We start from the raw sequence: 27,110 nt of genomic DNA on the forward strand, positions 1-27,110 counted from the left end.
CTACATCCAGTTTGCCTTTGATAAATGTTTTGCTGAGAATAGTTGAAGCTGCCTTTGCGTGATGAAGGTTTTCTTGTTTAAACTTAATGCTGGTTCCAGACATTTTTGCGAGCTTGATATTACTTGAAGGGCATTTCTAACTGCCTTTATTCTAGTTTTGGTCGATGTCCAAGACAATCTTCGTTATTCAAACTCGAATTTGATTCGGAGCATAAGGCGGGCAACGCAGAATTTCCAATATTCTTTGGAGTTGGTTGGAAATGCTAACATGAAGCTTTTGTGTGATAATTTATTAGCTAGAGAATGATCCTTAGAAGAGGGTAGGTGGATAGTTCCGTTAGAGTACGGCAGTATGAAAATTGAATAGAAGTTGAAAATGAGCGAAGGGCCATTAATGCGACAGTTTTTGAAGTCAGACGCACATCTTTTGCCTAACCCGTACGATTTACGCGGAGACTTGAAGTATGTCTTCAAGTCTACAGGCTATTCTTTGTTTCACTACTTTCTTGAGGACAATCATCAGCATTGTGAAAAAATACCTCAACATTTGCAGTAGCATTGCACCTTTCACTAGATTCACTGTTAGTGATGCCGCTAGCTTTTGTACCTTGTTGATTTGTCTCACGCATCTCAGCGTCCTCGGAAATTTCGTGAATTCTAGAACTTGTATTGGCTTGGTGGTTACTTGGGCAGTGAATCCCGATTAACGATTTCCCGTTTTTTCCGGATTTTTCCCGGGATTTTGGAATTTTTCCCGGCTGTATATCACAACATTAAACAAGAAAATAAAACCGAAAGCCGAAGGGATGGTAAAATGGCTAAGACAGCAACATTTTTCCTGAGCCGAATTTCGGATCTGCTTTCGAATTCTTCAAAATTTCAACTACCTTGAAAATTCACTCAAAACTCTTTACATCTAAGTGGAATACCTAAATAAAGAGAAAGAGAAGGATTAGTTATTTCCATTTAGTTAGTGGAATTAAATGGATATTACTAATCGTTCTCGCTCTCTAATTTCATACAGTAAATTTCAGAACTCTTCTAAAGTGAGTCTTTGATTATCTCTGGAAGTCCCTAGAAAATATCATTATAGCAGTCTAGGAATTCTCTGCAGATCAATTCAAAAAATCATGAATTTCAACGTTAGATTGTCTTTGAATTTTAATGCTTCCTCGCATTATTCTATTTAAAATTCATTTGAATTATCTTTCCCAAGAAAATCACCTCAGAATTGTCCAATTCTGTTCAGAAATATCTTGATTTAAATTCTAACGATTTTAAATTGTTTTTTTTTTTTAGATGAAGTAAATGTTTCCCGATTTGTCATCTAAATTCACGAGGTTATCGAAGTTTTTTTTCCGATGACTTAGAATTCTCGAGATTTTCCCGGTCCACTGGCCACTCTGAGTGTTAGCTTGGTTCAATATGGTAGAAAATGCTACAAAATAGATTCGCCATAGCTTGAAGTCAATGTTTTTTTTTTTCGGAAATGTTTCACCCTATTTCGTAGTTATCTTTAGCACTTGGTCTAAAATAAGTGAAGAACAGACAAACGTCTATGATCTGAAGAAATATTTCACGACCAGAAGCTAGCTTTCAAGACCTGTGGCAGTTAACAAGTATCCCATTTTTGCCGAATACATATCTTACTATATAATGCCTCAAAATTAATATTTAACATGCAACTGGCGTAAACTGGCCTAGAAGGATCATGATTGCACATCAGGGCCGGAATCTGGATCGGTATAGGAATTCAGAACCGCTACAATTACTGGCGACAATTTTCTTGTAAGACAACACAACCAATGTAAACCTTCTAACCGTTAGTAATCGGTCCCATCCCTAGAGATGTAGATTTGAGTTATATTTCTAATTTTTACAAACAGAATTATCGGCTGAGTAAAGCTCCTGCGATAGAGCCTTTTAAAAATAAATGTAGATAATGTAGACATATAAAACCCACATGTGCCCACAAAGCCACATTACCCAAGTAACAATTTAGGTTTTATTAGGGTTCTGTAGACCATGATTTAGACTTGTAGAATGCTTTAAAACCTCTTTAAAACTTGCAATGCTACTTGGGTACGGACGCGATCGGGATAATCCAAGTAATAGTCATTCCGCAGATGTGCTCCTTTCTCAGACAGTTGTGTGACAAATAAAACCTAGGTGAAAATTACGATGCCAGTAAAATATGAACCTGACGACTTATACAAACAACCTTTCTCTGATCCAGGTTCTCCAGAAACAGAAACCTTTAAATTATTTAGGTTAACTCCTAATTAACTTCCTCTTTAGTTATCATGGAATACATTTTATATTTTATTTATTTTTAAGAGGTATGAAATCAATTTTAGAAGAACTAGTTCCTGGGACCTTTCATTGCATTATAAGATAAAGTTCCAAGCAAACCTTACTTTGAGCGGTTTTGAGGTAGCAACAACATGTATATGATTGTTCCTTACTTTATGGTTATATAGTTAAATATAATTTAAAAAAAAGTTGTTTGGGCTCCTCAGTGGATTATTTCCAAACTGCTGCCATATGATAAAAAGGTATAAAGCTATATTTTTAAGTGGTTAAATTGGAGGCAATTGATCATTATGATTCGGTGATAGAGTCCAAGTGAAATCGTTTTACCATTTAATCAAATCATTCATCTTCTTTTCATCTAGTGTTCGTCCCACCACAGTTGTTTGCCCTCAAAGGGTAAATCTTTCGTACAAAAGAAGCAGCACAAGCTAGCTCGTTCCAGGAATGATATGCATCAATATCAATAGTTCTCAATACATCAGCTTGTTAACGTCTTCTAGCATACTTATTTGAATAATCATGATCAATGTGCGGCAGTCGACAACTACAGCATTATTTACATTGCGAATACGGTTACTAGGGAGCATTCATATCGCACTGTGTGCGATTCCCTGGCAGGTAATGGTGCTAATTACAGTCATCCATCAAATTGTATATATCATTATCTTGGCAGGTTTTTTTATCATCATCAAAGCCTAAACGATTGGAGTCATTATCTTCCCAGATTATTCACAACAAAATTGCACAGGATCGCACAAAAGAGTTGATAACTGCCAAATTTTGCAGAGCAAAGACGGATTCAGGATAGGGTAAATGTGCCAATTAAGGCACTAGTGCTCCAGTTTTTGGTCCGAAGGCCTAAATCACATTTGAATTAACTTTTCATATTTTTTGCGTAGATACATCGCAAAATATACGAGGAACACTAAGGTCAAAAACTGGCACACTTACCCTAATAACAATGAATAATCTCCATACAATCGTTTGTCATTGTTCTAGACTTGGAAAATAAACCATTGGCTGTATGATGTTTACATGGTTACGACTGGATCACCATATCCCGGCCGGCAGATTAACGATCAACGATATCCGATTTGGAAACACGGCTCACACTATACTGCTCTGCCGTCGGGCAACAATCACCGGTAGACTTCGATCACGAAGGCGGTTACCTATCGGGAAGCGCCTTATTATGATATTATTGGCATGTGGCATCGTACCGACTGCCAATTGCCAATGAACGCTAAATGGCAGTCAATGGCTATTACCTACTGCCGGATTGCACCTAGTCAATAGCCTTTGTGGCAGTGAATTTCGTTTTCAATGGCAAATGACGCGCCGTTTGGTTCGAAACTGAAATTGCTGTGTGGCTTCGTCTGCCAATCAATGGTCGATCGTGAGATGCTTTTGGGATGGATTATTCAGTCTCAAATCACTTTAAGGAAATGAGTGTGAAGTTTGTGTATCGCGTACGTATTTAATCATACCAAGCACGTTTTTCAGAATATGCCAGCATCAATAATTCGAAGTCAATAGGTCAAATCGTTGAAGATTGTTGACTTATGCAACAACCAATTATGACGATTACATACCCTAGCCCAACCTATCAATCAAAACTGTATATCCATGAAACGCACAGATGCGTGCATAGGAAAATCCTTAATTAATCCACTTCCTGGGATATTTTACTCTTCTAGCAGATCTACGTTCCAATGATGGATTCAGACCATTTCTGGATGAAACTAAAGTGTTCACACTGTGCGACAAACTGGGATGTATAAGTACACTCCACTCAATCAAAAAGCACCGGATGTGATATGAAAAAATGCCAAATTATGTTCGTTTCACTGTAGCTTTGTGTGGGAGATGAGAAACTGTCAAAGAAGGAATCAGAAAGATAAACGGTTCGTGACTACTAGGTACTCTGTATTGTTTCGGATATGCTAGTTTTAGTTGGCTTTTATTTTACTCTGGCTGCGGGATTCTGGCTTTCACCGACTGTCGCTCCACGGCTACATGATCATTCCGGTGGCACTGGGTAGTGACGGTCGTTTAATACTAGTGGGATGAAAGGTAATATAGGTGAACACAACCGCAAGAGGAATCACTTGTTCAGCACTTGTTTAATGCACCCACCTGACTGACGCTGACACCACTGACGATGTCGCATTCTTCAGTAAGTATAAGACCTTGGCCACCTCAAACCATGTATCCACGTTGTGCCGGTTCGATGCCAGTTAGCCATCTGATCTCCGCAGCCGATTTCGATCCCGCAAGAGTTCCAGCGATTTTAACATTAGCAGCAGCTTTCCCCGGCGGCTGTAAATCCCGAATGCCATCAGATGCGTTTCGATGCTGTCTTTGCTTTGGAACTCCATCACCTTTTTGTGGGGTCCTACGATCGGCTTGGTTCGGATTCCACTGCTCGTTGTGTTGTTCATTCAAAACAAAACTTTCGTGCTGTCAAATTAAACGGGTTGCCATTATTCAAACAAACAAACAAACAAAAGTCAGTGCGATGACTGGCATTCTCGGCACTGCTGGCACAGCTGCGGCACACGTGAGGCACACTGAGAAAAAAATTGGTACAAAATAAGTGTGCACAGTGACCACCCCTTGGTTCCATATAATAATGGAATGAAAGTTAAGAGAAAAATTAAGGAAAGATCTCACCCGATATGTTGCAAACGAATCCATGACATCACGATGATTTCGAAAAGCGCCTATAGATATACTGCCCCTACTTCTTCAACCGGTGTTAAAACAGCGCCTTTCGTTCCTGACAGAGCAGCGTAAACCCCCATCAACCTAGAAACACACTCTAGCTGCTCCAGCTAGAAGGATCCCGCGACACAACGGCTTCAGTTCGCCAGTACACAGTCTGTAAGATGCAGCACCAGCTCCTCACCGGCCGAATCAACTCGCAACTCCAGCGACCGAATCCGAAAACATACGCGTCTAATTGCGGCCACGGCACACTTCGATTGCATTTCTGAAACACAACCTCAACGCACAAACACGACGACGTAAACATTCGACAAACACCTTTCGTCCGGTAGGCGGAACGCCAGCACGCAGCAAGCAAGGGAAGAAAAAATGCACACACACTGAAACAAAATCCATTGGAAAAATACTATATTGCTGGTTTAAATTAAATACCCAATGGATTTTTGCAGAAAACAATTTCATTTTATTTTACTATTATTTCAAGCATAGTAGTTTTGCTAGAACCATAGTAAATTTTATTCACATTCATAGTCAACTATACTGAAATCATAGTAGATTTAACGGTAATAGGTGTGGTTATATTGAACGTAGGTGATTTCTGCAAAATAGTATTCCTAACTATGGTCCTTGTTTCAGTGCAGAGCACGGCACGAGCTAAACTGCTAACGTTGAAAGCCAAACGCGAACCCTCCTCTCCCTCGCACCCTATCGCAAACCGAGCAACACACCAAACATAGTAAACGCGAATCAACCACAATGGAAAAAAAAATCATACAAAAAATTCAATCAATTTGACATTAATGATTAAAAATTAATTATTTCTTGCTAGAAAAATAATCATCTGAAACTGGGTTTAATGTTCAATCATGGTTGATTAAATTGAAAGTTCTTCTTCTTCTCTTCTTCTTCACATTTCAAGCTTATTGCATATCGCATATTTGCTTATTGCGTGCTCTCAACTTAGTGTTCTAGATGCTCTTCCACAGTTATAAATTGAGAGCTTTCGACGCCTGTACCATTTTTGCATCATTGGTATAATTGTGTGGCAAGTCCAATCATACTTCTATAGCCAGGGAAGTCGAGAAATTTCCTAACCCGAAAATTTCCTAGACCGGACTGAACCCAGCCACCTCAGGCATGGTCTTACTTTGTAGCTGCGCCTTTACCGACTGAGCTAAGGGAAGTCTAACTTGACCTTACCGAAAATGGTTAAAAATTGTTTATAATCCCTGCTAAACTTTAATTGAAATGGTTATGGAACTTTTCAAGAACGTTTGTGTGATAAAGTTTTAACCTTATGTATTATGGTATTTTGGAAGTGAACCTTACAAATAATGGGTTGCTTAGAACCATTACCATTCATAATTCTTGTTTTCTCCATACATTTTCGGAAAGAAAACTATATTCGAACCTTTTTACTTATGGTTTGAGAACTTTAATGTCAATGGTTATGGTAGTCAGTAAGGTCCATCGATGGTTTTGTAACATCGATCAACTTTATGTGGAATATATCACGTATGGGTTGCCTGTAAATTAATAATTATCAATTCTCGATATATTCCATGTAAAGTTGACCAATAATACATAACCATCGATGGACCTTACTGACTACCATAACCATTACCATTAAATTCTCAAACCATAAGTAAAAAGGTTCTAATATAGTTTTCTTTCCGAAAATGTATGGAAAAAACAAGAATTTTGAATGGTAATGGTTCTTAACAACCCATTATTTGTAAGGTTCACTTCCAAAAAACCATAATACATAAGGTTAAAACTTTATCACACAAATGTTCGCGTAAAGTTCCATAACCATTTCAGTTAAAGTTTAGCAGGGATTATAAACAATTTTCAACCATTTTCGGTAAGGTCAAGATATGGTTCACGTTTATGCGGGAATGCTACTGACGCCAGGGAGGCCGACCATTCCCACACCTGGACCCTACCTATCGATCCATCAACTTATGGACCGGGAACCAACGGTGGCGTCGCTCTAACCTCAATATACCTGTTCAACGACTCTCAAAACGTAAACAAACTAAACAATATTGATTCTAATGGATACCCTAATAAAATTTATATGGTTATTTAGCTTAACGACATGTTCGGGGTATCATCCAAACCATTTGTGGAATAGTTTTACCATTTAGGTTGTCGTTCATTTATGGTATTTGTTTATTAGGGTAAAAATCAGTGAAAATAGATGACCCTGTACCCTTTGAAACTGATTTGAATGTAAACATGACCCTAAATAACGTTTTCAAAGTTGTTGAACAGGTACGCGACACCACTGGCGTGATCAGAGATTTTATGCCTCAGGAAATCCCAACGGCGTTGACTGGGATTCAACCCTGGCCCTTTGGAGTGAGAGGCAATCACGCTTACCACTACACCACCGGTGCCGCTAGTTGAAGGCTACTTGTCTGTCATAGTTCTGCAACATAAACATTTTTGATGTCAGTTACCGTTTCTAATTTCAAAAATGGAATCCTAATTTTACGATTTATTTAATAACCACCAAATTTCAAAAAAAAATATTAATGAATAGCTAATTTTGGAGTTAAATTTTCAAACCATTTATTTTGTTATTAATATATTGAATGGAGCAGCAAAAATAATCTCGTAGTTTTACGTCAACAATGCAGTCGTGCTTTGGACACAACACATAACTTTTTTTTGTTAAAGAAAATTCATTCCCGCCAATTGAGGTATTGGAATAGGAGGAGTAATAATCTTACTCAGGTTTTGTACGTAAAAAATGACCCTGGTAAAAGATGCTTATTTACACTAAAACAACAAACTCTTCAATTCTTAGTGAAACATTCCGATGCTCACCCAAAAAAAAATTATGGATTACGGACCAACAAAACCTTCAAGATTTTGGGATTACTGAAAATTACTTGAATAGACATTCATTTTTTTAAGAAATAAAAAGAAAACTTAGACTAAGAGTTTCAAGATGTTAGTTTTTATGATTTCATCTAGAGTTCAGATTTTCAAGAGATTAAGATTCCAGATATTCAAGCTTCCTTCAGGACTTTAAAGTAATTTTCAGGATTCGGGATCTGAATTAATAAATTATCCAGAGAATTTAAATTCTCTAGTGATAATTTCAAAATAATTCTGCGGTGAATTCCAAGAGAGTATCGAGGTAAATTCTGATGTGACTTCCTAGAAAGTACTAGTCAAAATTCAAAGTAAGGAGACGAGGCTCGGTAGCTCAGTGGTTACCGTTTCTGCTTACTGAGCAGAAGTTCGGGAGTTCAATCCCAGGCCCGTCCCCTTTCTTGCAATTTTTCACTTTGCCTTATTCTATACCCACTAGATTTTAATGAAAACAAATTCTTCTTTAACACCGATCGCATCACTTACCACAGTGTGGGTCCTGATCTAAAAATAGAAATTGGATGAGTGCGCGCGCGCGTGTGTGTGTGTGTGTGTTTGTGTATTATAATCGCTCTACCAAAAACGATCCCTGCGTGTGCGTGTGCAACCTTTCCTCACATCCAACATCCCAGTGATTTCTCGTGGAAGCGCAGAGGATTTCTCGGTTTCCTTCACAGCGAGTACCACGTCAACACATTCCTTCCCATTCCCTAGTTGACCTGCATTCGGACACGGCCGGCGCTGGTATTGCTAAATATTAGATCTCCAGCTCTTACACATTGAGGATGAATGTTAGTCCCAAACATCATCTGTTGGTTCTCTGTGTAATTGCAGCTGATCTGGTAATAACAGAGCAGCAACCGTGGGCGGTCAATCATGCTCATGCTCATGCTCAGTACTAGTCAAAATTCAAAGTAAATTAACAGAAAGTTCTAGGCTATTTCCAATTGAAATCTTTAATGTGATACAGAGGAATATTTCATGGGAACTTGGAGACGAATTCCATGGGTGTTCAGAAAAGATTTGCAAGAAAATATTGTGAAATGTCTATGTCTTTCTAAACTAATGCAATTTTTCCATGAACATTTGAAACTTTCTAGAAGAAGAATATCTCTTCACATGTAAAATCAACGTTTTCGTGGTGTTCTTAGATTTTTGAATACAATTTGTTGAACATTATTAATCACGAAATGTTTTAAGTTTGAACCGTGAAAACCGCAAAATGCAAATTTAGTGACCACCCCTTCCTCAATTTTACGGTTATTGCGTCGAATTTGGTGCAGGGTTGCTGAGGAACACACCGTTTTCCATTCCGTTACACTCATGCACACACATTTTCCGATCTTCTTACGTAGAAAATGAGTAAAACGTAAACCAATCATAACTCAAATCAACATTTGAACTTTTGCATGAATGGCAGCTCCACAAAATTGATGCTGTTTCAAAATATTGCTAATGCAATCGCGCACTACCGGGCCCATTCATCGCAATGTTGAGTGAGTAATGTGCAATGCTTTTCCGAACCTCTTTACAGTCAATTGCCATATATCGGACGGGGTATTACGTAATAAATCTTTTCGCGACGACTGGCCATCATCGGCTATCTACACCGTGCAGGTTCAAGTGCTTTATTTATTATTTACGGTCTCGCGTACCCTACCCGGTGTTAGTTACATATCGTAGACGTATGGCAATTGATTAACAGTTTTCTTCTCTAGCATTTTCTCACCACTCAACAGTCATGATTTTAAAAGTGCCGGATAAGGGCATCTGCTGACTGAATACATTAACTGCCACCGCTCAAATTATCAAATAGAATCGCGTCTCGTTCACATCTATGACACAAACGTCATTCCCATATACTTTGTGTGAAGCCGAAAAATCCTGGTTCTCTGGTTCGATTTTACGTCAACATTTGACAGCTGCTGCAAATATTCGCAAGCAAGCTCTGTTCATGCGTGATACGTTGTTAGGAAAGTTTGTCGCGAGCAGGGGGGAAGATTTTTTTATCTCTTTGTTGTGCCATAGGCGCTGTTTACTGTGTTTAACAAGAATTATCGTTGCCTAAAAAAGAAGTGCATTATAATTGGATGTGATAGCAGCATTACTACATTAGTAAAAACTTTTAAAGCGATATAACCATGCGGTACACATGAATGTAGCTTAAAAACGTGTTATCAACACTAACACCACCACCATCGGTGGCAGCTTCAGCGAGTACTAGTCTTGCCAGGGATGGTCTCGTTTGGCAGCATGCATAAATGACGTAGCATTTAAGGGGGAAGGGGGTGTTTCAGACATTGTGACTGGCCATTAGACTGATGCAAAATTTTAAATTTTCGCTCCACAGTGCTCAAACGATTTCAAATTGGGCCCTGATTAGCCTCCCGAACTTTGAACTCATTTAGTGAGAAACATTTGAAGTTTATATGGGAATTACATGGGAATTTGACAAAAAAAAGGCCAAAACCGTTGTAACGTCACGTAGAATGTGTCAAATGGATACTCACCGAAAGAATATTAAAGCAATCGACCGATTATAGGCGGAAAATTGAACAAGTGGAAATTGAGCCAGTAGCGTGAAATTCAACCACTATATGCTTGTTTGACTCCATGCCATGTGGCGAAACGGTCGCACAAAATGCCAATAATGGGTTTCGGTTTGAATGAATGCTGTGAACAATGGACTCGGTTCATATTCGGATTATCATGCGCGGTAGAAGGCTCACTTTGAAGGGGGGGGGCTTGAAGACACATAAGTTCAAACAGAAATTCAATCTAGAAATGTGGTCGAGCGACTTTTTGAATTTACAATCTTCCCAACTGTCCTTGGCGAGGTCCTTGGTACTCATCTGTACACGCTGCTGGATGAAAATAATTCGTCAAAAACCGCACCTTGCCACATTTAGATATCGCCTTCCGAACCAGCTTCAGACGAGTTATTTAAACCACAAACCCACATCGTTATCTATCGTTTCTTCATCCAATGTCGCGATTATTTACTCTATCGATTGACTTCATTTTTTGTTTGTTTTCTCTATCCATCCATCCATCCAGCACAGCAAAAAGACCCCACGATCGGTGGAACCGTGCACCCGGCTCAATACATCTGCTTCGCAAAATTCGATAGATCCAGCTGAGAGCGAAAATCGATTTATCGAAGTACCACTGCCACAGAATGGCGATAACTCATCGTCAACATCCGACATCGTGGCGCTCAAACAGCTCAAACCGACCTCGCTCGAGGAAGACGCCACCAATGTCAAGCAGAAGGTCAAGGCCAAAAGCCGCCAGCAGCGCGAAAACAGTTTGAAAAACACGTTCGGATGGACCCGAATCGATGTCCTCACGATGCTGGTGGTGTGCATCTTCCTGGCCTCGTTCTGCTTCTCGGCCGTGGTGGAAGCCCTGCAAACTCTCTCGCACATCCACCACCAGGACGCGATGCACTTTCCCATTCCAGTGCTCATACTCGGTTCCATGGGCATCATACTGAATGGGTTCTGCTATCTGCTGATCGGAGGCTACACGTACCACCAGGGCAGCTTCCTGTACATCACATCCAGTGGAACGGTGATACTCGATCGGGTCGTCACCGGGGATGGGATTCGGAAGGGCGAGCGACGCCTATCGGGCTCGCGGAGACACATGGCAACTACAGCATTTGGATCGCACAAGCGACAGAGCGTGCGGGAGCTTATGAGAGATATTTGCAGTAAGTATACAGATCGGGTGCGGAGGAACAAATTGCAATTTCCGTATCTTCCTTCCACAGGTACAATCTTCGTCATTGTATGCTCGATGATAGTGCACTATACGAACGAAGATGAAGATACGTCCAAATTTGTCGATCCGCTGTGTTCGATAATGTCTTGCGTGGTGCTAATGACGCTGAGCTATCCCTACAGTGAGTATGATTTAGCAAATATATAGCGATTCGATATTGAGTGGTGAGCAATATGTTGCTGTGAACCAGACACGTTGAACGTCAAAGTGATACATGTTTGTGATACTTTCAGTGCAGGATGTTTCCTTTGGCGTACCAGTTCGAGAAAATATATTATATCGATATTTACTCGATAGCCTAATACCATAGAGGTAACTCTAAGACCACTGGGTCCCGAAGAAAATCATTATTATTTTTGGCTCACTCAGTACCAGAACAACGGTCCCACACACCCCTGATGTTATCTGTCAAACTTTCATAGCGAATCAAAACAAACATAGTGTAGTAATAGAATTTCAACTAGAATAGGGTACGTTAATCGTTTGCTTGGGACCAATAGGCTACTAAAGTGGTGAGCCAATTTAAAATCGTTAGTTTCGTATTGATTGTTGCTAATACGACGTCTGCAGGTTCTACAAATTGACCAAGAGTTCACGAATTTTTCTTTAACTTCAGGGATCTTCGTAAAACTTTAAGGGACTTTTAAGAAGTTCAGGGAATTTGTAGAAATTTTGGAAATATCATTGTGCTTCAGAAAAATTTATAGAAAATAAGAGAACCTTTTGAAAAATTAATTAAAACACAATTAGCCTTTTATTAAAACGAGATTCTGGATTATTTGAGTTTCGACGACTTTCGGACTTATGAATATTTTTAATATTCTAAACCAGAAGATTTGCAAAGTATCGTACTGCAGAAATTAAAAAATAATAGTTTTGTTCAAGTCCTAAAATAAAAACCAAGTCATTTGATATTTATCGGATCTCGGACTTGGAAACAGTTTCATTAGGATCTAGAAATAGAGTAGTTCCAAGCTAAAAGACGAATCGATCAGACTCGATCTTTATAGATTTGTATGTATCCAGCACCGCATTTGCCACCAAACAATTCCTCGGGGGGTGGAAAAATGGCTCCAATTGATCCATGAGCATCTACAAGGTGACCTTATCCTTACTTCTTAAAAATGTTCTTAACTTCTACGAAGTTCCTCCAACTTCTTCCAAGTTCTAAAATTATTGTTTTCCAACTGCTCTCAATCCGACCAAGATCTCGGAACATCCATGACCTTCTCCAAAATTCAGGAAAGACCTTTTCTAAGAAGTTTAGTTTAGTTTATTGTTCTTTATTAACGAGACTTTCAGACACCTACAAAAGCTCTATACATTATTTTCCGGAATGCTGTTGATGGAAAAAGTTAGAGGCAAATGAATGCAAATGATTTTCCATGCCTGAGTACCATAGAGGTAACTCTAATACCATAGAGGTAACTCTAAGACCACTGGGTCCCGAAGAAAATCATTATTATTTTTGGCTCACTCAGTACCAGAAAAACGGTCCCAAGCAGTCCCAAGCTATTTCACTCACCCCTGCATGTTCTGCATGAATCCACACACCCCTGATGTTATCTGTCAAACTTTCATAGCGAATCAAAACAAACATAGTGTAGTAATAGAATTTCAACTAGAATAGGGTACGTTAATCGTTTGCTTGGGACCAATAGGCTACTAAAGTGGTGAGCCAATTTAAAATCGTTAGTTTCGTATTGATTGTTGCTAATACCCCGTTCACATTACAGCGTATATCACGTGATATACGCTGTCTTGCAATGAGCACACATACATCTAGTTTTCACTGGAAATCCTATGTATGAGTGCTCATTGAAAGACAGCCTATATAACGTGATATAGGCTGTAATGTGAACGGGGTATAAGACCAGAAGGTCCCGAAAAAATATGCTCAACTTTTTGGCTCAGTTCTGGTACTATCTTCGGTCCCAAGCTAATCGATGCACCCCTCTTAACATAGGAAAATCCACGAACCCCTCATTTTATCTGTCAAACTTCCATACGGAATCAAAACAAATATAGTGTAGTACTAGAATTTCGACTAGAATAGGGTACGTTAATCGATTTGCTTGGGACCAATACGCCATTCAAGTAGTGAATCAATTTAAAATCGTTATCGTATATACTAACCCTTGAGTTTTGTTGTTCGGATTGTAGAAGTCGGAATCTTAAAAATGCAAAGAACAAATTAGACTGCTCTTGTTGAGTGACGGGTTGCGACAGAAGTTTGTCCAGGCATCCACTTCCCTAAAATTATGTAAACTTTGGTATGGCTTAGCTGAAATTTACTATATTTCCAAATCTGTTTACCTGTTTGAAGCATTAATCCAGAAGAAAGAAATCCTAGAAGGGCCTTCTTTCGAGCTGGAACATCCAGAAACAGCGCAAAATGATCGACCCATAGCGTAAAAAAAATCATTAACCAAAACGATCCAGATAGTTTAAATGTTTAGCTAACAGAGAAATTGACATGCAAACAACTCTTAATTGAGTAGAATTCACTTCTTCTACACACTATTCTGATTCCACCCTTTGATTTGGTAGACGGTACCCATTCTTATGTGCAGTAAGGAGTTGGCAGAATCTGAGTAAACCAGTTTTATAACGATGAGTAAAATGTACCCAAATTCTGGGGAAATGGTTATAATCGCATGTTAAGAATGGTGCAAGTATAAAAGGGAAATTTTTGCAGTGTCCAAATACCCTACACGGTTAGAAAAAAGTACCCAAAATTAAGTTCTTAATAGGATTATACTCAACGTTGGGTTCCCACCCTTGTTGGGTGGTTTTGCTCCTCCGTTTTTGACAACATTAGAAAGAGAAAAGGAGACAAACTAGTCAAAAGTAGGTAAAAACGAACTGGACAGTGGGTACTTTTTTCTTACCGTGTACAATACTGTGGACCCCCGCTAATCTGAATGACACTTCGTGCATATTAACGGGGTTTATTTTTATTTTGAACTTCTTGTAACCCTATGACCATTAGAAATTTGAGTTTCTGGTAGCTTTATTTGCGGTTTTGTTTTGATTCTGCTGTCCATTTGGCATTGTTTCATTCCGCTTTATTATTTATTACGCAATTACAGCGGAAGCGGAACGGCAGCGCGAAAAGCGGAAAAGCCCAATCTGAGTAAGCCTACTTGTCGGATTGAAAACTATTCAGAACAAAATTGACTCCGGCTAGGCATCTTGATGTCATTTTTGACAACTGCCAAACTGCTCATAAAGACGATAATGAATAAAAACTGAAAATGTTCACGCATTTCCAAATGGTTTCCTACCATTCCCATATATTCGAAAGTGACTGGCCCTCTGGATGTGGATGATGTCAAAAACAACAAAACATGATTAATTGAGTACATGGGACTTTACTTACTTTTGGCTTCCCACATAGTACCTACACACTAAGATTATTTTACAGATTTCTGTAAAATTTTACCGAAATCTCAACAGCTGAACGTTCGGTAAACAATTTTACAGTTTTCCTGTAATTATTTACAGATATCTGTGAAAAATTCACAGATATTTGTGAAAAATTACAGGAAATCTGCGAAACTGTTTACCGAACGTTCAGCTGTTGAGATTTCGGTAAAATTTTACAGATTTCTGTAAAAAATTCTAAGTGTGTAGTTGGGTGAAATAAACTTTTTTTCCTTGATTTGTTTTCCGTACTGAATACCAATACTACCGACGCCCGAGAAGCAGTGATCAGATATTTTGTACCTCAGAAAATCCCGGCAACGCTTGAGATATAAACTTAATTTTGACTAATTCTTTCTTACCGTGTGTTAAATTTTACTCAACAGTTAGTTGTTTTTGATAGCCTTGTTACGCTCAATTAACAGTGTACTAGTCACCTTTCGCGTCACTAGAGCCGCTAGTGTCGGGAAAAATCGTGTCTTGGGGATAATAGAAGAGTGAACCATATTGTTAATTTATAATATTTGATATCAGACTAATGTCGTGACAATTGAAATCAAAATGAGTTTTCATTATGATAGGAACTGCAAACTTTAATATAGATTTGCTTTCATTTTGTTAGCCGACTTTGGTCGGGTAGTGGGGGGGGTCACGTTCAACTTTTACCACTGCACTAGTTAACACTCCGAATACTATGCCTCCGAAAAACGTGTAACTTTTTGAAAAAAAAAACTGCGGGCTCTAGGATCAGTTTCATTGATTGACCTCTTTACGGATGTTTTGGACTTACCAGACGAAGGCCCCATGGCTATTTGGGTCCATGTTTATGTCATGACCCCAAATTCTTTCTTATATCGCAGTTCCACATGCTTTCAAAAAACCGTAGAACTCTAGGATCAGTTAGTTGACCACTTCTACGGATGTTCCGAATCTTTCGGAGGACGGTCCCATGGACATCCAGGTACATGTTTATGTCACGACCGCAAATTAATTTCTAAATGACAGTTCCAAATGTTTTCGAAAAAACGTGGAGCTCTAGGATCAGTTCCATACATTGACCACTTTTACGGATTTTCGGATCTTCCGGAGGACGGTCCCATGGACATACAGGTTCATGTTTATGTCACAACCCCTAATTCTTTCTATCATCACAGTTCCTAATGTTTATAAAAAACGCGGAGTTCTAGGATCAGGATCGTGGATTTACTACTTTTACGGATGTTCCAGATCTTCCGCTGAACGGTCCGATGGCCATCTGGGTCCATGACCCAAATTCATTCTTATATCACAGATCCTAGTGTTGAAAAAAACGCGGAGCTCTAGAATCAGTTTAATTGATTGTCCACTTTTACGGATGTTCCGGATCTTCCGGAGGACGGTCCCATGGCCAAACAGGTATATTTTTATGTCACGACCCCAAATATTTTTTATACCACAGTTCCTAATGTTTTCAAAAAAAAACCGCAGAGCTCTAGGATCAGGTTCATGGATTGACAACTTTTACGGATGTTCCGGATTTTTCGAGGACCGTTCCGTTGTCTCCAGGATCCATATATAGGAACCATGTCTGTATTCTGGCTAATTGTGAACATTTGTGCCCGTTAATCTAAATTACAGATCTCGCGCCACTTGCAAAACCCTACAAACACACCTTTCAAAAAACGTGTAACAACTATTTTCGCTTTAAAAAGTAGACAACTCTATTTCAATCTTTTTATAATCAAAATCATCTACAAACCCTAGGAATTCTAAAGGTACCACAATTTTTTTAAATTTATTGAGAAATGGCTAAGTTGTGCCATTTACCGTTACACGTTTTTCGGAGGCTTTGTAGTCAGCGTAAAGTTTTTTACTCACCGTATTCGGAGTGTTAACTAAAATCTAAGAGGAAGAGGTGACAATTGGCTATTCCTCTTTTAATTCTATCTCTATCTCTATCTTTATCTATCTCTATCTCTATCTTACGCACATGAAATCGGCCAATCTGGAGCTAGTTCACGTTTGACAGAAAAGTGGCTTATTTTCGCCCCCGTATTGTCACCTCTTCTCTTAGACTAAAATGCGTCTTAGCACACGGACGCCTGATATTAAAAGAGGCCGGTTTTGGGCAATTGCCGTTCTTTTTACAATTTTCCCTCATCCCGTCATCCTAGTTTAGCCATATTGTATCTTGGTCTCTGCTAATGCTTCTATGGTGGACATAACGTAACGGCACAAAATTTTCACAGCGGTACAGAACCCTATCACTTCTGTGGAATACTGCTCTTCTTGCACAAGAAACTTGAAGGTTCTGAATATATAACATAAATGACAAAAACCTATGATTTAATTTTCAGTGTATTTCCTGTATATTGTAACCGTTTGGTCACAAGCAAACGGTTACAATATACAGGAAATACACTGAAAATTAAAATTCATACCACCTTCTCATTTTTATGACCATATACTTTACTGACAGGAATTACCACTCACCCTGTAATGGGATGGAACTCCAGAAGGGAGTTTGCCTAGTTACTTTTCTAAGAATTTTCCTAAACATCTGGACGAAACAAAAAAAGTTTCCAAAACTTCTAGTAAGTTCCCAAATCAAACCCTGAAGTTCTAAGAAGTATACTGAACTTCTACAATATTCCTTGAACTTCTACAAAAGTTCCTTGAACTTTTAAATAAAAGCCCTGCATAAAAACTATGCAGTTTTCCTAAGTTTCTTAAATTGCTGCGTCATTCGCTTGCCTTCTACAAAGTTCTCAGAATTCCTATTAAGTTCGCTGCACTTCTACAATGCTCCCTGATCGTTTTAGAACTTCGTTGAATTTCTGCGAAATACCCTGAAGTTCTGCAAAGTTTTCTGAATTTCTACGGAATTTCCTGATCTATGTCCATTGAACTTTAATGACTCGCTTTGAAGCTTAAATAATTTTTATGAAGTTTCTTGAAATTAAACAAAGATCCCTTAAGTTCAACGAAGTTTCCCTAACTTGTATAAGGTTGCCAATTCTAAGAAGTTGTCCCGATGTTTTACCAAGCACCCTGAATTTCTTCAAAATTCTTTGAAGCTCTACGAAGTTTCCTGAATTTCAATATTTTTTTTCTGAATTTCTACGATGTCCCCTGTACATATACAAAGTCCCTGAAGTTTTAAAAAGTCTAATCAGTGGCGTTGCGTCCACGTGTGCAACCTGTGCACGACACAGGTGTGAATAATTAAAAAAAATGCGTTTAGATTTTTTTATAGATTTTACGGTCATATTATAGCTGATCTACTTTACTCCAGATTACAAGTGACCATGAATACACTATTTTATAGTGTGGCTCAATTAAATCTTCGACCTTAGTTTGCTTCAAAAAGGTTCGGATGGTCTGCTTAATCCCTTAATGCATTGATTTCTAAGCATATCGATAACACTACCATGACAAAACTCGTTAAATAGTGCAACTAAAAGCGAGCTTTTTTGGGTGGCGGGTGGAAAGTTTGTGAATGTTCAATGCCTGATGTAAGCCAAGCAGACCTTCTATCACCTTTTGAAACATACCACAAATTTTCCACAATACATGGCAGTTTGCACCACTAGTTGTAATTGAAACTTTCCGCAGTCACGCGTCAAACGGGAGCAACACGGAAACAGCAGTCTGGTACGCTTTGGACGTTATCATACTTGCAGACCAGTTTGAATGTGTGAGTTAAATTAGAAGAACATTTGCGAGGTATGGGTGCCCAAAGTGTGCATTTCTCGCTGTGCACTTGGATATCTGATTGCAGACAAAGAGAGTAATGGAGAAAGAGGGCGCAAAAGCTCGCTCTCACTCTCTTGTCAGTTGTGAATCTCTCAATTACCGATAGTTGCGCCGGTGCGCCTTTCAAAACATATGAGCTTCCCCTGGTTCATTCTGATGGTGTTGTTCTGATGAATAAAGAGTTTATTAATTCAAGTTTGCTACTCAGGGGACGTCATGAATTTTCTCTCAATTTTGACACTGTTTTGTATCAAAAAATGTTTTCGGAAGTATTTGACGGATATTCTTCATTACACTTCAGTCGAAAGATTATAGGCCCTTCAAATGTTACGTTAGGTAGTGATTATTATAAATATTGAGAATATGTCCCTCGAATTCATGAAGCATTGAAAAATATACAAATATACAAAATGTGGTGGTAAGCTATAACGAACAAAGTTTGGTGCACAGGTAAACAAATGAGGCACGTGACGCCTCTGAGTCTAATGCATTTAAAGAAAAATCCCTGAACTTCAACGAAGTTCCTCGAATTTCTACAACATTTCGCTACATTTCCCTAAAGTTCACTAATTTTCAACAAGGTTCTTCGAAGCTCCCTGAACATCTACAAAACTGGTTGAAGTGAGGTCTACAAAATTCTATGAAGTTCTATTAGCTTCTACAAAGTTTGCTGAACTTTTACAAAGATACTTCTTATAAAATAGCTGCACTTCCAGAAAGTTTTCAGAACTTTTACGCAGTTCAATTCCAGAACAACATGTGAAAAGGGCATACAAGCTTTTTGTAAACAAACCTTTGTAGGCCCTTTTCTCACCAACCGAGGGTCGCCCACGCAAACCAGCAATATCATCGGGAAGGGGAAAGTGTCCCCTACCCGGTGATGTTAAAGGTTTGCGTTGGTGTCATATGGGTGGCGAGAAAAGGGCATAAGAAGGTTTGTTTACAAAAAGCTTGTATGCCCTTTTCACATGTTGTTCTAGAATTAATAATTCTTGATCAATATTTCCGTAGATCTATGAAGTTTCTTGAAATTATACATCAGTGCACTGAGCTTAAACGAAGTTTTTTTTTTAACAATCGATGTTCTCTAAATATTTACAAATTGCTCTTGACTTCTAAGAAGAGCGGTGAAGACTCGATGATGATCTCGATGACGATTTTTTCTGGCATCCCTGGGCTGAATAACTCCCACTTCGTATCTGATAAAAAATCATAATGGTGAGATTTTGTTGCGATATCTCTTTCTATTTTGCGCTACCCTTATGAAATCGGACATCATAAAAGTGAAAGAGCTATGGGGAGGGATACAAAACCATTCCAAGGGTTCTTCACCTATCGAATTTACAGTATTCGATAGTATCAATAAGTATTTGCATTTGTTGTGTAAACAATTTTCTAACCACGCACTTTTCCATTCCAGTGAAAGAATCCGGCATGATTCTGCTACAAACCATCCCGGATACGATCGACATCGATATATTCGAGCAATCGCTCCTGAAAACGTTCCCGGACGTTTCCGGTGTGCATGACCTGCACATTTGGCGGCTCAGTGGCCAACAATACGTGGCAACGGCTCACATCATATTCGAAGACCCCAAAGTAGGATTTCGGACTTCCTCATAGCCTCCAATCACATTCTAATCACCAATCCACACCCTTCCAGGTATACTCAGTCATCAACGACATGCTGATCAACTTCTTCCATGATCAGGGCATCAGCAAGGTCACCATCCAACCCGAGTTCAAAACTAAACTGCCAGTGCTGCCGCTGTTGGCGCCCCCTACTGCCACCCCCGGCAGTTCGTGCCTGATGCAGTGCCGTCAGGAGGCTTGCCTTCAGAAGCACTGCTGCGAAGGAATCATCAAGGACGATGGCAAAAAGTCACCTGCCACCAAATCATCGAACTCTACATCCAAGGAACATTTGGAACAGATTCCCATGGAGATTCAGCACCGAAGCATCGAAGCTGGCACTAGCCATACGGAAGTTCCTAGTGACGAACCTGAGGCAAAGCCCACGGTCATCTGCCTAACGGTGGCAATCATAAATGAAGCTCAAGTCCCAGTATGCTCCACTTCGGCATCCACCAAGGATGGGGACTGCTAGTGAAGTACAAAGAACCAGTAAGACTGATTCCTGGCCCAAGGTCCCATGAAAAACAAAAACAAAAACAAAATCAGGAAACAGTCGAGAGAAAATCCGTTACGCTTATTGCAGATTCTAAGAGTGTTTTTTTTTTAAGTTTTAACAGTTTTCTTGATTAAAGGGTGGTACGGTCAAAATTTGGTCAAGGGAAAACGCGTGTAAATCGGTGAAATCGTTTATTTAAAAAATCAAATTAAATTTCTTTTTCAAGTTCAATTAGTATAAAATTCAGGAAAAATATTCAGTTAGGCTTCCGCTTTTCCAAATCCGAATTGCCGGGCCTTACGCTTGACCCCTGCCATCAGATTTTGTACAGCCACCTTGTCCACCTTCTTCGCCGCAGAAAGCCAGTTTACCTTGAACTGCTGCTCGCCCTTAGCAGTTTTTTTGGTCTTCTTTAGGTTCCGCTTGACAATAGCCCAGTATTTCTCAATTGGGCGGAGCTCTGGCGTGTTGGGAGGGTTCTTGTCCTTGGGAACCACCTGCACGTTGTTGGCGGCGTACCACTCCATGGCCTTTTTACCGTAATGGCAAGATGCCAAATCCGGCCAAAACAGTACGGAACAACCGTGTTTCTTCAGGAAAGGCAGCAGACGTTTATTCAAACACTCTTTCACGTAAATTTCTTGGTTGACAGTCCCGGAAGCTATGAAAATGCTGCTTTTCAAGCCACAGGTACAGATGGCTTGCCAAACCAGATATTTCTTTGCGAACTTTGACAGTTTCATGTGCTTGAAAACATCTGCTACCTTTCCCCTTCCTTTTGCCGTATAAAACTCCTGTCCCGGAAGCTGCTTGTAGTCGGCTTTGACGTAGGTTTCGTCGTCCATTACCACGCAGTCAAACTTCGTCAGCATCGTCGTGTACAGCCTCCGGGATCGCGCTTTGGCCGTCGTATTTTGTTTATCATCGCGATTTGGAGTCACTACCTTCTTGTAAGTCGATAGTCCGGCTCGTTTTTTGGCTCGATGCACGGTTGTAGACGATACACGCAGCTTATTTGCGGCATCTCGGAGAGAGAGGTTAGGGTTTCGCTTGAAACTACCGGCAACTCTCTTTGTCGTCTCAGCGGCTTCCGGTTTTCGATTTCCCCCCGATCCAGACTTCCTGGCTGTCGACAAACGTTCCCCAAACACTTTAATTACATTTGTAACGGTTGATTTGGCAGCTTTTAGCGATTTTGCCAACTTTGCGTGCGAGTAGCTCGGATTTTCGCGATGCGCGAGCAAAATTTTGATACGCTGCTCTTCTTGCTTGGACGGCATTTTGACAACTGAAGAGTGAATTCCAAAATCAAAATAAGAGCAACATTCTACACACACACACCTTCAAAATGAGGGGTGTTCAGGTTTTTTAAATGCAAAATTGAAAGAAATACGTCAAGTTGATATTGACCAAATTTTGACCGTATCACCCTTTAGGATGTACCGACCGGTAAACCACTACTACAATACAGAAAGGTTTAAACATTTGTGATAGTTTTTCATCTCTCCAATGTTGTTTGAAGCGCTTCCACAGTTATTAATTGACAGATTTATATGCCAAACAATGCATGATTGTGTATTTTGTGTGACGAGCACAATAATACTCTATGCCAAGGGAAGTCGCGAAAAATACCAACCCGGAAGATTGTCTATACTAGACCGAAAATCGAACCCGCAACCCGTGACAGTATTTCCTGTCATTATGTTTTGGAATCAACCCGTAAGAAAAGGACGAAGGGTATGAAAACGGTACTCAAATGTGTTAAAGTGTTTAATTCCTAACAAAGCTACAAAGATAAGATATGTTTTGTTCCATGTGATAGATTATATGCCTACAAAATGTTAAGCCATATTGACGAAGAAAAAAATACTAAGTGTTTAAAAACGAGATGACAAGTCCAGAATATTAATGGAGAAAAGAGTCCAAACTACAAAAGCAGGGATAACCGTCTTTGTTTAAGAAATTTTAGAACCCTTGTTATGCATTTCAAACATCAATATTGTAGTAGTAATATTTGATTATTTCAGCTAAGATAAAAATAAACGAATTTAACAAATATAAGCTATATGTTATATGAAAGAAAGTCATTCAACTATGATGCCTTGATCTAAAGGTAAATCGGTACGTCCCTCGCGCGCCGCTAGCACGCCTCTAGTGTTGGGAGTCGAAAATCTTTGACAGTGGTTTGTTTACATTTCTCTAGAACAACTGATGCAAGTTTGATCAAAGTAGTCGATCGCGTTCAGAAATAACGTCAAATGGAACTCGGAATAAGAAAAAATATTGTGCACAAACACCTGGAAAATCCGGAGTGGTCCGGTTCCATGTTAGCTAAAGTGCTGAATATGCCGAAAACAACAGTTTGTCGAGTGCTCAAAACCTACAAGGAAACCCTGAGTGTGGAAAGGAATCAGCGGACCTATCTTTCGATCCGAGATGTGGCCAGAAGGTACAACGCAAACTTTTACACGGTGCGGAACATCCTTGCCAGGGAAGGATACAAGTCGTACAAAGCCAGTAAAAATCCGAACCGGCACATGAAGCAGAGTTCCGTGGCCAAAAAGCGTGCCAGGCTTTTGTACGATCGTGTTTTGACGAAACACAAGGGCTGCAGTTTGATCGATGAAAAAACATAAGTCAAACTCGATTTTAAGCAGCTTCCCGGTCAAAAGTTTCACATCGCGACTGGACGTGGGGATGTACCGGGAAGATTCAAGTTCGTGTTTGCTGACAAGTTCGCGAATAAGGCCATTATTTGGCAAGCGATTTGCAGTTGTGGCCTGAAAACGGAACCATTCGTCACATCCTCGACGATGACATCCCAAGTTTACATCGAAGAATGCCTGAAAAAGCGTGTATTGCCGATTTGGCAAGCTGACCCTACTGCAAGGTGGTTCTGGAATGGTATGCTGCCAACAAGATCAATTTTGTCCCCAAACTAATGAATCCTCCGAATTGCCCGGAATTTCAACCAATCGAAAAATACTGGGCAATTTCAAAGCAGCGACTTCGACGAAGCGGCGGGGCAGTCAAGGTCCGAGTCAAGGACATCCAGAAAATGCGGGCAAAATGGAAGAAATGCGCTGATTCCGTGTCCGTTTCCACTGTGCGGGCGCTGATGGCCACCCCTTGGGTAATGGTAAAAAAAAAACCGGTAAATGGAGAATGCTACTCATTATCATAAAATATGCAATATTCAAGGGGTAGGTCACTCCGCACACCAATCTTGGATCATCTTTTTTGTCAGTGTGCCGCAGGTGTATCGATTGTGCCGGTCATAGAGCAAGCTGCGATTGTTTGTAAAATACCCATCCCGGCAACCCGGTATTTCTGACACCTTGAATGTTTTGGTTTGAAATCGCAAAGATAAATCCGATTGAGAATCACGCGGGAAGTGGTGGGTGTGCGAAATTTTGGTGTTCTGTGTTGAAAGGATAGTATTTAAAAGTCCTGTGTTTTTGGGTTCTATAATGCCCTCAAAGGCAGACCAGAAACCTAGCCTTTCGTGATGCGAAAACAACGGTCTATCAGCGGCCGTAAAGAGTTAGAACCGGTGGGGAACATTGTTGGAGACCGACTATAGAGGATGATGAATAGACTTCTGTAGTTTGTTTTGTATGAGTTGCAGCATTATTTGAATTAATGGTACTACCAACAATCAATACGAAACTAACGATTTTAAATTGGCTCACCACTTTAGTAGCCTATTGGTCTCAAGCAAACGATTAACGTACCCTATTCTAGTTGAAATTCTATTACTACACTATGTTTGTTTTGATTCGCTATGAAAGTTTGACAGATAACATCAGGGGTGTGTGGATTCATGCAGAACATGCAGCGGTGAGTGAAATAGCTTGGGACTGCTTGGGACCGTTGTTCTGGTACTGAGTGAGCCAAAAATAATAATGATTTTCTTCGGGACCCAGTGGTCTTAGAGTTACCTCTATGGTACTACATAGCAAAAAAAGTTGTTGAATATTACATCGAAACTGCGGCAACCAGGTCAATCCATCGGTTGTGTAATATCACATTGTACGATGTACATCGATGTGCATCCATTGATGTAATATTGTATCTGCTTTTTGCTATTACATCATTATTTCATACATCAGCTTGAATTACGTTGATCGATATTACATTTTTTTTTTGCTGTGTATGTACGACTAGCTGTATTTCTGAGTGTTCAAGAAAACACGTTTCTCCTAACTTCTTAACAATCTTGAACACCGTAAATTTACTGCACTTCACGCTTTTTGACACATCAGTACCAACATTCCAAAAGTGCGAAACTGACAGATGTAAACAAACTGAGTTTTTTTATAGATATAGACAGCAAGTGATCCAATACTATGAACAATTTCATAAAATTTCACAAAAAACATGTTTTGTCACCCTAAATTAACATCTACAAAAAGGCTTAACTAATTTTTGTAGTTTAGTATAGTGAAGTTAATTTCGCCCCTCGGTTTGTTCGCCATCAGCGAGTCGCTACTATCCTCATATTCTGATTCTACCATTACTCTAAACAATTTCTTCGTTGATTCTTTAATTTTTCCTTTATCTTTTACTTCTTTCGATGTCTTGTCTAATGCACGTCCTCCATGTGTATGCTTCCAACTTTCTTCTCCTTGTCTATCTTGCATTCCAGTGCTGTTTTTAGGATGCCGTTATCTTCACTTCTAGTAATGACTCCATAGTAGTTCAATCTAGCAATTCTGATTTTGTTATTTATTGTATAACCGTTGAGCCAATTCTGAGGTATATATGGATTGTTTTCGTTTTGCTGGGATTCCATTCCATCATATGGTGAGTTGTCGTTTTCCGTTATTTGTTCATCTTCTCTAGGATTAGTTACCTTTGTAGTGTTATTTTCAGCTTCCGCCTTCTCATCACTTAATCCTTTGAGCGTGAGAATCATTTCCTGCTCCATGGTTCTGAGTGTATTCCTATTTATTTTGATGCGTGTAGATACTTCCATAGAGTAAGTCACCACCGGAGTCACTAGACAGTGGTACAATCTTCTAACCACATCCCACGGAAGGCGATGTTCTTTAAGAAATGAACATAAATGGAAAAATTGCTTTCTGTGATTTTCTTATCCTGTCTGCCGTTGTTGCACCTCTAGTTAAGCTGCTGGTGATTTGTGCTCCAAGGTATTTCAGGATGGTTGCTACCGGCAATTCGTACTTTCCAAATTTCATTATTTTCTCCGGCTCTATATTGTTTATGATCTCGGGATCACGATATAAAACCTTCGTTTTCTTCATATTAATTTCAAGCCCGATTGATGTGAGTAGCGGTTCCAGAATTGAAAGCAATCTTTCCACATCTTCTTCGCGTTTGCAAATTAGCATTATATCATCTGCATATCCCAGAATGCAAGGTAGTTTTATATCGTGGACTTGTGTTAATCTCAATTCTGCGATGAATTCTTGTACCGTACATAGCACATGATGCAACATCAGAATGAATATTTGAGGACTTATTGGACATCCTTGTTTAATGCCTTTCGTTTTGGTAACATTTGACGTCCTTTGTCCAAACCATTGTATGGAGGATTTTCCGTGTAAGCAAGCTGTGGCAATCCGGTTTATAAGTGCTTTAGATACTCCCAATTCTGCCAAAATCATCGCGGTTTTGGAAATATCTATCCTACCAAATACCTTTTTCAGGTCGATAGCAACTAGTATCGTCTTGCAACCTTTGCGCCATCGTTCATCAAGAATCCTCCGAAGAACGAAAATCTGGTCTGTAGCACTTAGTTTAGCATATATTTTATACGGGCTATTGCATAAAGTTATGCATCGATAATCCTCCATGCTTTGAGGATGTGCAATTTTTGGGATTGGAACTTGTACTGTGTCGATCCATGCCTTTGGAACTACGTTTGTACGGAATACCTATTTCATTATTTCCACTATGCTATCAATTAAGCTTTCCTATCCATATTTTATCAACTCGTTATTAAGGTTGTCCAGTCCTGGTGCGCTATCGTTCCTAGTTGTCCATATAATATTTTGAATTTCCTCTCTCGTCGGCGCCGGTCATGCCTCTCGTCCATCATCTTCTTCGAGTAGATTCAGCGAAGTTCCTTCTTTGTCAATTG

The 27,110-nt window shown here is 39.5% G+C and overlaps 1 protein-coding gene across 1 annotated transcript in view; it reads left to right on the forward strand.

Annotated features, from left to right (window-relative positions):
* Nucleotides 1-21,129, forward strand: part of ZnT77C (Zinc transporter 77C) — an 87,258-nt gene extending 66,129 nt beyond the window's left edge. The window contains exons 3-6 of the mRNA XM_065221934.1: nucleotides 10,984-11,641; nucleotides 11,702-11,833; nucleotides 20,294-20,472; nucleotides 20,537-21,129. Of these exons, the coding sequence (XP_065078006.1) occupies nucleotides 10,984-11,641; nucleotides 11,702-11,833; nucleotides 20,294-20,472; nucleotides 20,537-20,980 (1,413 nt within the window). The 3' untranslated portion in view covers nucleotides 20,981-21,129. The remainder of the gene's footprint in view (nucleotides 1-10,983; nucleotides 11,642-11,701; nucleotides 11,834-20,293; nucleotides 20,473-20,536) is intronic.
* The last annotated feature ends 5,981 nt before the right edge of the window (nucleotides 21,130-27,110 follow it).

The sequence above is a fragment of the Ochlerotatus camptorhynchus genome, unplaced genomic scaffold, assembly GCF_037179485.1.
Source record: "Ochlerotatus camptorhynchus isolate MF236.1 unplaced genomic scaffold, CSIRO-AGI_Acam_v1.1 ptg000150l, whole genome shotgun sequence".
Classification (NCBI taxonomy): domain Eukaryota; kingdom Metazoa; phylum Arthropoda; class Insecta; order Diptera; family Culicidae; genus Ochlerotatus; species Ochlerotatus camptorhynchus.